A 12251-nucleotide genomic window follows, 5' to 3' on the forward strand; every position below is an offset into this window, starting at 1 on the left:
TATAAAATGGATAGATGTATATAGACGTACACAGGTGTGGCTGCTCTATACTGAACAGTGTGCATGTATTTGTGTGATAGCTGGGAAAAAAACATCTCTCCTTCCCTCTCGCGTCCGTCTGCCATGCCGCGTCCTGCCAAACTAGCGCGATCTGACCAACATTTCTAAAAATAGCTCTTCGTTGACGTCACTCGGTGAAACGTATTAGCGGCGGGGAAGGAGGAGGCGGGGATTGAGGGATGGGGGGGGGAGATAAAGCATCTATTTATTTTTGGGAGAGAAGCCAAGTGATAAGAATTCGGTGCCGTTACAGTACTCGTAGACATTGTAACAGTCCCGTCACACCAGGTCAGCTGCACCGGCGGGAGGAAAATATCAGTGACGTTACCCTAGCACCCACTCGCCCCACCTTTTTTTTTTTTTTTTTTGTAGGGGCGGTGCGATGCTGCCACGGACCAATCACCGCGCTCCATCAGACCTTCTGTCCAATCAGGAGCCGAGACGTTGCTGTCAATCAAGCCGTTCACTGGGCTCTAGTTCCGTCATCTCGCGCGTCCCCTGGGCTACGGGAAGGGGGGGGGGGGACCAATGTTGATTTGGGCGAATTCTCGTCGATGTCGTGGAAGGATTGATTCGTAAAAGGCCGAGTTGGCGAGCGCCAAGTCGCGGGCTTTCGACGGAGCACACCGCATCCCCCGCCCCTGGTGTCGCTCTGCTTTTTTTTTTGTTGTTGCTTTTTTCCCCGAGGCCGGGGTGAAGGTGGAAAGCCAGGGGGGGGGCCTCGCTCAGCGGAGGCAGAGGAAAGGGGCTGAAATCCTCCCGCCTTCAGGCCGACGGCGCTCCGCTCCACCCGGGGAGTATCAGCGGCCCGAGACGCGCCAGCTCTCCCGACGTTCGACGCTCAATATCGGCCGCGGCTGCTGCGCCCTCCGCCGCATCAACACCGCTCGCTCCGGTTGGATTTAGGCAATACCCGTCGAGTTCTAATCGAGTTTAGAGCTTCTTAACGGGACCCGATAGCGACGGATCGCTCCTTGACAAGTGGTCATCATGGGCAACGCGCCCACGGCCAGGAAGGGCAGCGAGATGGAGAGCGGTGAGTACGTACGGCAAGCAGCACGCTTCTCACCTGAGCATCACCTGCTGGTGCCTGTTTAGAATGTGACGCTGTGTCCAGGCCTTACGATGTAGCAACACCCACATGTACTGTACATAAACACCACCACCACCACATATTTAATTGCTGTTCTGGTCGTGTTTGCAGTGGTTTGGAAGTTGGAGCTACACTGCATCATGCGAAGTGTTGCTACTATTATGCCCGTCCAAACCCTACCAAACAGCTCCCTTACATGGGACGGTTTAGTAAGTAAGAATTGTTTTAGCTATATTGTAAAATGTAAAAAAAAAAAAAAGCCTTTTGGAGCGACGAATGAAGACTAAATACAAGCAGAAACGCTATTGACAGGACTTCTACTTCCGGTTGAAGGCTCCGTCTAAACCAGGGGTGTCCAAACTTTTTCCACTGAGGGCCGCACACGGAAAAATTAAAGCCTGCGGGGCCATTTTGATAGTTTTCATTTTCAAACCATAACAAAATATATGGATTTTGGTTTGTTTTTTTTACCTTTAGGGCTCCCGGGGACCATAAAGGGTCTAAGTCATTAAACTGTTAAAAACAAGTCAAATTATTTTTTTTATATTTTTTTATTTAACGCTTACAGTACATCTCTACAGTATATCAACTTTAGGTTGATATAAAATTTAAAAAACCAAAAAGGTTTTATGCCTTTTCTGTCAGACAACTTTGTTTTTTATAATAAAACTGAAATATGCAGTATTTCCCCCACTGCCCAAAACATTCAGAAAGCAATGTTTGATGTGAAGTAATTAGAGCCTTAAAAACATCAATAATGCAAGACACCATTGATATTAATTCATTGTTATTTTTGAGTAATCACAGTGAAAAGATAAATAAAATCCCATTAAATATATTTAGGATACAAAAGGTGCCCCACTCAAAGTGATACATTTGTATTAAGTTTTATTTTACTTTCAACACTTAAGTTACGAGATAAACTTCAGATATATCGGTCAATTTTAGGTTTGAACTATTATTTTGTTTGTTTTATGCTCTTTTGTCAAAGAAAACGCTGATGTTTTTGTATGGCAACCACACAATATATGCAATATTTTCCACATAAAACATTGTAAAGTGAAATATTTGAAATAATTGGAGCCTTGAATAGGTCAATAATTCATTATAACATTGATTTTTTATTTTTTTTAAGCAATGGTTAAAAAAGAAAAATAAAGATAGACAAAAGAAAAAAACAGCCTGCATGGCAGCTTTGTGTCAACATTGCAACTTTTTCTAGTTAATATTTATTTTTTATTTTTGGAATAGCATTTCCAGAATGTGTGGTGGCCGGTAAACAATTAGCTGCGGGCCGCAAATGGCCCCCGGGCCGCACTTTGGACACCCCTGGTCTAAACAGAAGAACGCTGTAGCACTTGCAGTGGACGTCGGTTAATTGACTTATCAAATATTAGCCCAGGCCTAAATGAACTGTATTTTCCAGACTATAGAATGCACCAGGATATAAGCCACACCCACTACATTTTTTAATAAAATTGTTCTACCATAAATAAGCCGTAGGTATATATGTTGTGAAATGAGTTATAAGTGTTTCCAAACGATGCCTTTAACACGGCAGTAAAACGGCTGATTAAACAAAACAGACGTTAACTGTAGCTCTCCAATCAGCTAAACGGACTCAATAACTCCACGGTGACGTTACAATGAATTTATGAAACTGAAACAATACAAAAAGAATGCCATTTTAAGGTAATACTAACAAAGACACTTGTAAACGTGTTAGCATATTAGCTAATGCTAACAGTGTTTTCAAATATGCATGAAGACACTCCTACAGACATCACACATGGGACGGTTTAGTAAGTAAGACTTGTTTTAGCTATATTGTCAAATGTACAAACGTTTGGAGTGACGAATGAAGACTAAATACAAGTAGAAACGCTATTGACAGGACTTCTAGTTCCGGTTGAAGGCTCAGTCTAAACAGAAGAACGCTGTAGCACTTGTAGTGGACGTCGGTTAATTGACTTATCAAATATTGGCCCTGGCCTAAATAAATTGTATTTTCCGGACTATAGAGTGCACCAGGATATAAGCCACACCCACTACATTTTTTAATAAAAAATATGTTACCATAAATTAGCCGCACCTCACTATAAGCCACAGATATATATGTTGTGAAATTAGTTATTTACGCAGAAATATTTTGTAAGTGTTCATTTACATACCTTAATTGTTTCCAAATGATGCCTTTAACAGGGCAGTAAAACGGCTGATTAAACAAAACAGACGTTAACTGTGGCTCGCCAATCAGCTAAACAGACTCAATAACTCCACGGTGACGTTACAATGAATTTATGAAACTGAAACAATACAAAAAGAAGGCCATTTTAAGTTAATACTAACAAAGACACTTGTAAACGTGTTAGCATATTAGCTAATGCTAACTGCGTTTTAAATATGCATGAAGACACTCCTACAGACATCACACATGGGACGGTTTAGTAAGTAAGAATTGTTCTAGCCATATTGTAAAACATACAAACGTTGTTTGGAGCGAGGAATGAAGACTAAATACAAGTAGAAACGCTATTGACAGGACTTCTACTTCCGGTTGAAGGCTCAGTCTAAATAGAAGAACGCTGCAGCACTTGCAGTGGACAAACTCGTCCAAAAGACAGCATCATAGCACAAACAATAACACACCTAAAGCTATTTGCATTATGACAGCCAGCAAACAAAAATCCATAAATTAGCCGCACCGTTTTATAAGACGCAGAGTTCAAAGCCTAGGAAAAAAGTAGCGGTTTATAATCCAGATTGACAGTATATATATCGTCATATATTACATATAACCTATTTATTGCGCACTATTGACCAGTGATGCACCGAAAATTTGCCCGCTGACCACCTTTCATATATATATATATATATATATATATATATATATATATATATATATATATATATATATATATATATATATATATATATATATACATATATCCAGTCTGTGATAATTGAATGTCTCTTCATCTGAGGTCCAGCACGGTTCACTACCTTCTCACATTTGTTTCCCTTTTTACAAATGTGTGTGAGATGTGCATTTAAACAACAAGCACAACACAGACATGTGTTGATATTTTGCAAATGCATGTACTTAGAGCCATGTGATCCAGTCACTAGGGAGGATACAATGTTTTAATGTTGTGTTTTAGTGGCATGGACATTACGGCGTGGCGAAGTTGGTAGAGTGGCCGTGCCAGCAATCGGACGGTTGCTGGTTACTGGGGTTCAATCCCCACCTTCTACCATCCTAGTCACGTCCGGTGTGTCCTTGGGCAAGACGCTTCACCCTTGCTCCTGATGGCTGCTGGTTAGCGCCTTGCATGGCAGCTCCCGCCATCAGTGTGTGAATGGGTGTGTGAATGGGTGAATGTGGAAATACTGTCAAAGCGCTTTGAGTACCTTGAAGGTGGAAAAGCGCTATACAAGTATAACCCATTTATCATTTATCATAATAGTCTGCCTTTTTGTCCGTGAGTTACCATTAGCTCCATCTCTTTGTTGACATACAGTGGATCCAGAAAGTATTCACATGCAGCGTTTCACTTTTTCCACATATTGTTGTGTTACAGCCTTATTCCAAAATTGAATGCATTCGTTTTTGTCCTCGTAATGAAAATTTGATTTATTTTTATTTTTATATTTAGCAAATGTATTAAAATTAACTAGAGATAAATCACATGTACATAAGTATTCACAGCATTTGCTAAATACTTTGTTGATGCACCTTTGGCAGCAATCACAGCCTCAAATCTTTTTGAATACGATGCCTCAAGCTTGGCACATCTGTCTTTGGCAGTTTCGCCCATTCCTCTTTGCAGCACCTCTCAAACTCCAACAGGTCGGATGGGAATCGTTGGTTTTCATCCAGGATGTCTCTGTACAAAGCTGCATTCATCTTTTCCTCTATCCTGACTCGTCTCCCAGTTCCTGCCGCTGAAAAACATCCCCACAGCATGATGCTGCCATTACCATGTTTGACTGTAGGGATGTTATTGGCCTGGTGATGAGTTCAAAGAGTTCAATCTCTGTCTCATTAGACCAGATCATTTTGTTCCTCATGGTCTGAGAGTTTTTCAGGTGCTTTTTTGGCAAACTTCTTACTAAGAAATGGCTTCTGTCTGGCCACTCTACCATACAGGCCTGATTGGTGGATTGCCGGAGATGGTTGTCCTTCTGTAGGCTATTTTCTCTCCACAGAGGAGAATGTTGTAGCTCTGACAGAGTGACCATCGGGTTTTTGGTGACCTCCCTGACTAGACCAAGATGAATGCAGCAATGTACAGAGACATTCTGGATGAAAACCAATTCTTCCTGTCCAACCTGATGGAGCTTGTGAGGTGCTACAAAGAGGAATGGGCGCCAAGTGTGTGCCAAGTTTGTGGCATGGTATTCAAAAAGACTTGAGGCTGTAATTGCTGCCAAAGGTACATCAACAAAATACTGAGCAAAAGCTGTGAATACTTATGTACATGTGATTTTTAATTTGTTTTAAATAAATATGCATTTAGAAAAAACTTTTCATGTTGTCATTACGGGGTATTCTGCGTAGAATTTTGAGGACAACAATGAAATTATTCCATTTTGGAATAAAGCTTTTAACATAACAACATGTGGAAAAAGTGAAGCACTGTGAATAGATTCCGGATGCATCATATTTGTAGCCTTTGACCTGTAAGGCTAGTTCAATCAATCAATCAATCAATGTTTATTTATATAGCCCTAAATCACAAGTGTCTCAAAGGGCTGTACAAGCCACAACGACATCCTCGGTACAGAGCCCACATACGGGCAAGGAAAACTCACCCCAGTGGGACGTCAATGTGAATGACTATGAGAAACCTTGTAGAGGACCGCATATGTGGCTAACCCCCCCCTAGTTCACACATTTCTACAAATTTCCAACTTTTATCATATATGATCGGACTCATTTGTTCAAGCGTTAAACTTGGACTGTCTAAAGAGTGGCCCAGGGGCCATTTGCAGTCCGCAGCTAATTGTGGAATAAAAGAGCAAACGGGTGTAATGTAACAAGGAAATGTTGCAACATTGACACTTGTAACACAAATCTGTCACATAGCCAGTTTTTTACTTTAGAATTGTCATTGCTCAAAAAAATAATAACAACTTATAATCGACTAATAGATCTGAAGTTGATCTTGAGATTTAAGTGGCGAGAGAAAAAATTATACATATTTTTCAAACACTTTTTTGAGGGGGTGCTTTTTGGATTAAGAACTTTAGTCTGATTTAAATCGTCATTGATCAAAAAATAATAATGTACGAAAAGCCATGTTGTTGTGGATTATTTTGATATTTAAGGCTCTTAATACGTCACATCAAATATTCCACTTTGAAACATTTTTAGAGGAAAAATATTACATATTTTGTGTTTTTCAGATTAAAAAAAGAGAGTTTTCTCAAAAAGGGCATGAAACATAAAACAAAATTAAACTAAGTCACCAGATAGATCTAAAGTTTATCTATAAATATTTAGTGTTGAATGTGAAAACAATATACTGTATTAATATAGGACTTATTTTTAACACTTTAATGACTTGGATACTTTCGGGTCCCAAGGACATTCAACAGTCACCTAAATTGAGGGAATCCTTAAAGGTTACAATAAATATTGTATTGGTTTTAAAAATGTTATATATCAAAATGACACCCGCATTATTTTTCAATTAAATTGATATATTTTAAATGTCTATATTTTCCACAATAATTAGTTATATTAAAAGAAAATGCACTTAAGCTCAAGGGACTTGTTTGTCTCATCAACACGTACATGCAGGGAGCGCGTGCATACACACAAAATCAGTCTACATTTGCAGTCACGTTGTTGTTGTAATTGAATATACAAAAAATGATAGCTAACGTTAGCAATCTAAATCACTGTCATTAGCTAAAAATTCTTCACAGCTAATGCGTGTGCACGTGTTGCGTATTTACAAAATAGCCATCATTCCATCCTAAAAGCCGTAAGAGGGTGGGATATAATGCCTAAAATATATTAGAATTATTTATATATATATATATATATATATATATATATATATATATATATATATATATATATATATATATATATATATATATATATATATATATATATATATATATATATATATATATATATATATATTGTACAAAAAGCCACTGCCTGACCAGGGCTCAGAAGATCTGTAGAGACTCCTTCCACCCACATCAAGGACTGTTTTCACTGTTGGACTCTGGAAAGAGGTTCCGCAGCCTATTTTGCAGAACCTCCAGGTTCTGTAAGAGCTTCTTCCTTCAGGCCATAAAACTCTTGAACGCATCATAATAATCCCCTCAATTCCCCCAAAAAACGGATTAACTCACTGAACTATAAAGACAATATAACATACATCCGTAAACGTGGATGCATATGCAAAAGTGCAATATATTTATCTGTACAGTAATCTATTTATTTATATCTACACCTTATTGCTCTTTTATCATGCACTACAACGAGCTAATGCAACTAAATTGTGTTCTTATCTGTACTGTAAAGTTAAAATTTGAATGATAATAAAGGAAGTCTAAGTCTAAAAAAATATATATTAGAAAGTGAGCGTCCTCCAGGCATCTGTGTAAAAATTGCAAACAGCCCCTTTAACTATGCAGTGTATCGGCAGTACACCGGCTGTACAATTCCGTACAAAAAAAAAATCAAAATGACGATTTAGAAATGTCATTTCTAAAACTTGTTTAGAAATGACATTGTGACCCTCTTGGAATATTTTTTTTTTCATGCGCATGCTTGGGTTTTTAAGAAATCAATATCATCAGACTCCTAATATGGATTCAAAGAAACCTGCTATAGTCTTCTTGAAGTTCTGGAAGGTCCCAAAAAGATTTTTTTTCTACTTTCTTGATAGAAGTTAATAGAAGGACTAAAAATAATCCATCAAGTCAAAAACATGACTTGCTCACTTACAGTACTGTCCATTCATGCACGTAATAAAATGAAGTCAGAAATTAAGTAAATGAATGCAATCGCTCCTACTCCATCCATCCATCTATTCATTGTCTACTACATGTCCCTCTCAGGGTCGCAGGGGTGGCTGGAGCCTATCCCAGCTGCATTCAGGTAGAAGGCGGGGTACACCCTGGACAAGTCGCCACCACATTGCAGGGCCAACACAGATAGACAGATAAAATTCACTCCTACAATCTTATAAATGGTAGACATAGGCCAGCAGGATCGCTAGGACATTGTGATAACAATGAGGAAGTGTCAACTCTTCAGTAAATTAGCAATGCTTGATTGTAATCATCTTGCGCCATAGCAAAAATACAAATAATGTCCTCATTTAAAAATAGTGAACTATTATCCATAAATTCACACTGACTGAGAGTTAGATTACATGTTAGAGACGATATACGATATAAAAGCTTTTGATACTATCAATGTATTGTGAAAATGCATGTTGATGACAAGCGAGGGTAATTTCCTCTCTAACGAGCTCACGGCTAATGTCCCTCCACAGTGCAAAGCTGCTTTGAAATCACCAATCCTCACCTCTCTAACGGTAAATAAACTAAATTTCTTACAAGTAATATTATCACTGGAGGACTAGAAGACAAGGAATAGCTAAACATGCTCCACTACACACTGTACGAGGGTACAAAAAAGTAGGGATGTAAATGTATCAAAATCTCACGGTATGACGTTATCACGGTACGATATTATTTATGTCCAAAAAAAAGACTTACACATTTTACAGTGTGTTAAATAAAGAGGCAGGTATGTTTAGGATAATCACACTTACTGTAATTGAACACAACCATATTGCTAAAATGTTCTAATCATATTTTTACTACAAATATGCATTTTTAAGTGCAAAGAATTGTGCAGGGACACCCACTGTTTCAAGAAAATACAGTTATGTGTCTTTAAAGTGACCATGTAAACATCCAGTGTAAAACTTTAGTGTCTTTAAACTTTTACTTTCTGAGAAGTACTGTCCTCCACAATGGACATGTTTATATCAGTCTGGAAAATGCTGTTTCTCAGAAACATTACCTAACAATATAACTTTTAATAATGTAAATACCTCACAAACTAATGTTTGGCTTTGCTGGCTTCAAATATCTTTTCTGTAAGACAGTTTATGATGTGGCGACTTGTCCAGGGTGTACACTGCCCTCTGTCCGAGTGCAGATGGACAGGCTCCAGACCCCACGACATTGAGAGAAAAAAGCGGTGGGAAATGGATGGATGGATTAAGGATTTATCAAGTAGTTTACTCATATTTACCATCTGGCTCTGTGTTGCCTTGGAAATGCTTGAGACGAAAGTGCTGCGCTTTACGTTTTAGAATGCAGACTTTCTTACCTCCGCCAAAGAGGTTATGTTTTTCTGTTTGTTAGCAACATAACTCAAAAAGTTATGGAGAGATTTTGATGACACTTTTCAGGAAATATCCCAAAAAATACATTCTTCTCATCGACTACGAACACACTTCACTACCTGCTTACCGCGTTCCACGCCCCCACCATCTCCCAGGATTCTGGGAGATGTAGTGTATTTTCAGACCCGGCCGACGCTAAAGCACCAGAAGAAAAATACATACCAAGATTTTGTTGATATTCAACCAGGTGCACGGTATTATTGTAAAGCCTTTGAAACCAAAATACCACAGTATTTACAATACCGTTACACCCCTACAAAAAAGCATTGCTAACGGCTAAGCTCTTCGGTGGGTGGATCGATACAAATATTGACAGTAGCGATACCAAATAGAGTATAAGTTAATGGTCAATACTACAGTGATTACATTGATATTTTCCATTATCACAAAAACATTTTTTGTCATTTTTGTTGTTGTTTACAAATCCAGCAAATGAGAGCCAATATTAGTTTTTGCTTTTGTTTAGTTTTAATTTGCACAATTGACTTGAATGTTGTATGAAATAAAAGGGAATAAACTAAATATCAAAATATTCATTGGTATTGTTACACCGCCATCCTGTGTTTTTGTCCGATTATATTTGTGATCAAAAATTTAATAATTCAATGATTTAGAAAATTTGAAGTATCGTTGGTATGGAATATACTGCCACTGTCACTAATTTGTAGTATCGCCCAAAAATAATGTAAAGTATCCAAACAACAGAAAAAGAAAAGGTGTTTATCAGATTTTAACTGAAGTGGAAATACAATCATGTTACAACAAAAAGTAACCAGATATTAACAGTAAATTAGCAAGTAGATTAATAGTAGTTTTGATAAAATATTACAACTAGATGCAATATGTTACTGCATACATCAGCAACCAAATTAGGAGCTTTTCTAACTTGTTTTGAAATATTTACATTATAATTTATATGCCAAATAATATACTGTGATGTAGGGTTGGGCGATATATCGAGTTTATAAGATATATCGATATATTTTAAACAAGATATGAATTAAGAAAATTTCGTAGTATCGTTATAATTTATTTCACGTTAAAATAACCAAACACCGTTTATTTGTTGTGTTCCTTGTTCTCCCCCGCTTCTCTCTCCCTCTCCAAACTCCATGGGCTATTAAACCTCTCCCCTTCCTCCTTCCAAGACTTGCTTGCACGTATAACAACATCCATAATTGGTTGGTTGTTTACTACGATGACGAGTCACGATTGGTTAAGATTAGAGCAAAACTTTACAGGCAGGCCAATCAGAGGCAAGATAGGGCGGGTCATCGAACCAGGAAGGGAAATCACAACAGACATCCCAAAGGACGACGAGAGAGAGAAAATTCAAGCAGGCGATTTATATATTAAAAAAAGTGGAAGATGGCAGAGGGATTCTCTTCCTTAGATATTTATTTTAGCGATGTAGACGACGTCCAGGGAACCCACAATGCATCTACAGGGCAACATTTAGACAAATGTATGCGTCTGGATAAAACATTCATTTGAGTTGTTTACCATGTAAACCCAAATAAAAACGGTTCTTGAGTTGCCAAGCCGGGCATATTTCGCAGGAGAAATGCTGCCAAAAATGTATGCTGAAGTGAGGAAGATCATAGCCGCACAATTAAGAAAAGTCACTTACTTGGCGCTGACCAGAACCGTATGTGTGTGACAGTCCATTACATTGTCCACTGGGAATTTAAAAGTACCTGCCTGCAAATTTATTTTTTATCTGAGTTTGATACATTTTGTATTATTTTCACAGCTATGTTATTTATTTTACGTAGAAGGAATATTTTTCAATTTTATTTATGTTATTTAATTTTGTGCTGCTTAAACAGTTTATTATCTGTGCTGTTAATACCCATCTTGACTAACTGGGTTAATAAAAGTGCCACTGACTGTTTATAGTACAGTTGTCAATCAGTTCAATTTCAATGGATCTCGCTCAAAAATGAATATCTTAGATTTCGATTTTAGATTTAGATTTATTGGTCCCCGTTGGGGAAATTCATTTTCACTGCCGTACATTTAAACAATAGACATTACACATCACAAAACAAAAATACATCATACATGACCAACACATTTATAGGCTTGTCAGACAGGTCGGCCGGGCCTGCTGTTAAGGGCGGCTATAGCTGCAGGGATCAGGCTTTTCCTGAGGCGGGCCCTCCAGAATTTGATGGTTCTGTATCTGCGCCCTGATGGTAGTGGGATTATGTATTGGTGTAGTGGGTGACTGATATCCTGGACTATCGTTTTTGCCAGTCGAGTGATGGATCTTTATTTGTATACTTTAAAAATATATTGAGATATATATTGAATATGGAGTTTAAGTAAAAATATATCGAGATATACTTTTTCGTTCATATCACCCAGCCCTACTGTGATGTATATGCAAGGTATTCGATCATGGAGCACCACCACAGCAAAATATTTGCCGCCACATCTTAAAAATGAGGGTTTTTTTACGTGGAAACAAATGGAAGTAATATAATGTACTGTAGCATCCAGACGAACAAACACACAGTCCAACGCTCTTTTTAACTTTTATTGCCAATCTTATGCTAACAACCGGCCCAATTCCAACACATTCCAACACTTCCTCATTTTCCGCCAACACGTACATACACATCACCCACCACCAGCAAGTAGTT

General features: G+C 38.1%; 1 protein-coding gene across 2 annotated transcripts in view; it reads left to right on the forward strand.

Moving 5' to 3' along the window:
* Window positions 1-580: 580 nt before the first annotated feature.
* prkacab (protein kinase, cAMP-dependent, catalytic, alpha, genome duplicate b) overlaps window positions 581-12251 on the forward strand; it is a 38570-nt gene continuing 26899 nt past the window's right edge. For both annotated transcript variants that reach the window (XM_062033137.1, XM_062033138.1), the window contains exon 1: window positions 581-1096. In XM_062033137.1, coding sequence (XP_061889121.1) covers window positions 1051-1096 — 46 coding nt within the window. In that variant the 5' untranslated portion in view covers window positions 581-1050. The remainder of the gene's footprint in view (window positions 1097-12251) is intronic.

This window comes from Entelurus aequoreus, linkage group LG22, assembly GCF_033978785.1.
Source record: "Entelurus aequoreus isolate RoL-2023_Sb linkage group LG22, RoL_Eaeq_v1.1, whole genome shotgun sequence".
NCBI lineage: Eukaryota > Metazoa > Chordata > Actinopteri > Syngnathiformes > Syngnathidae > Entelurus > Entelurus aequoreus.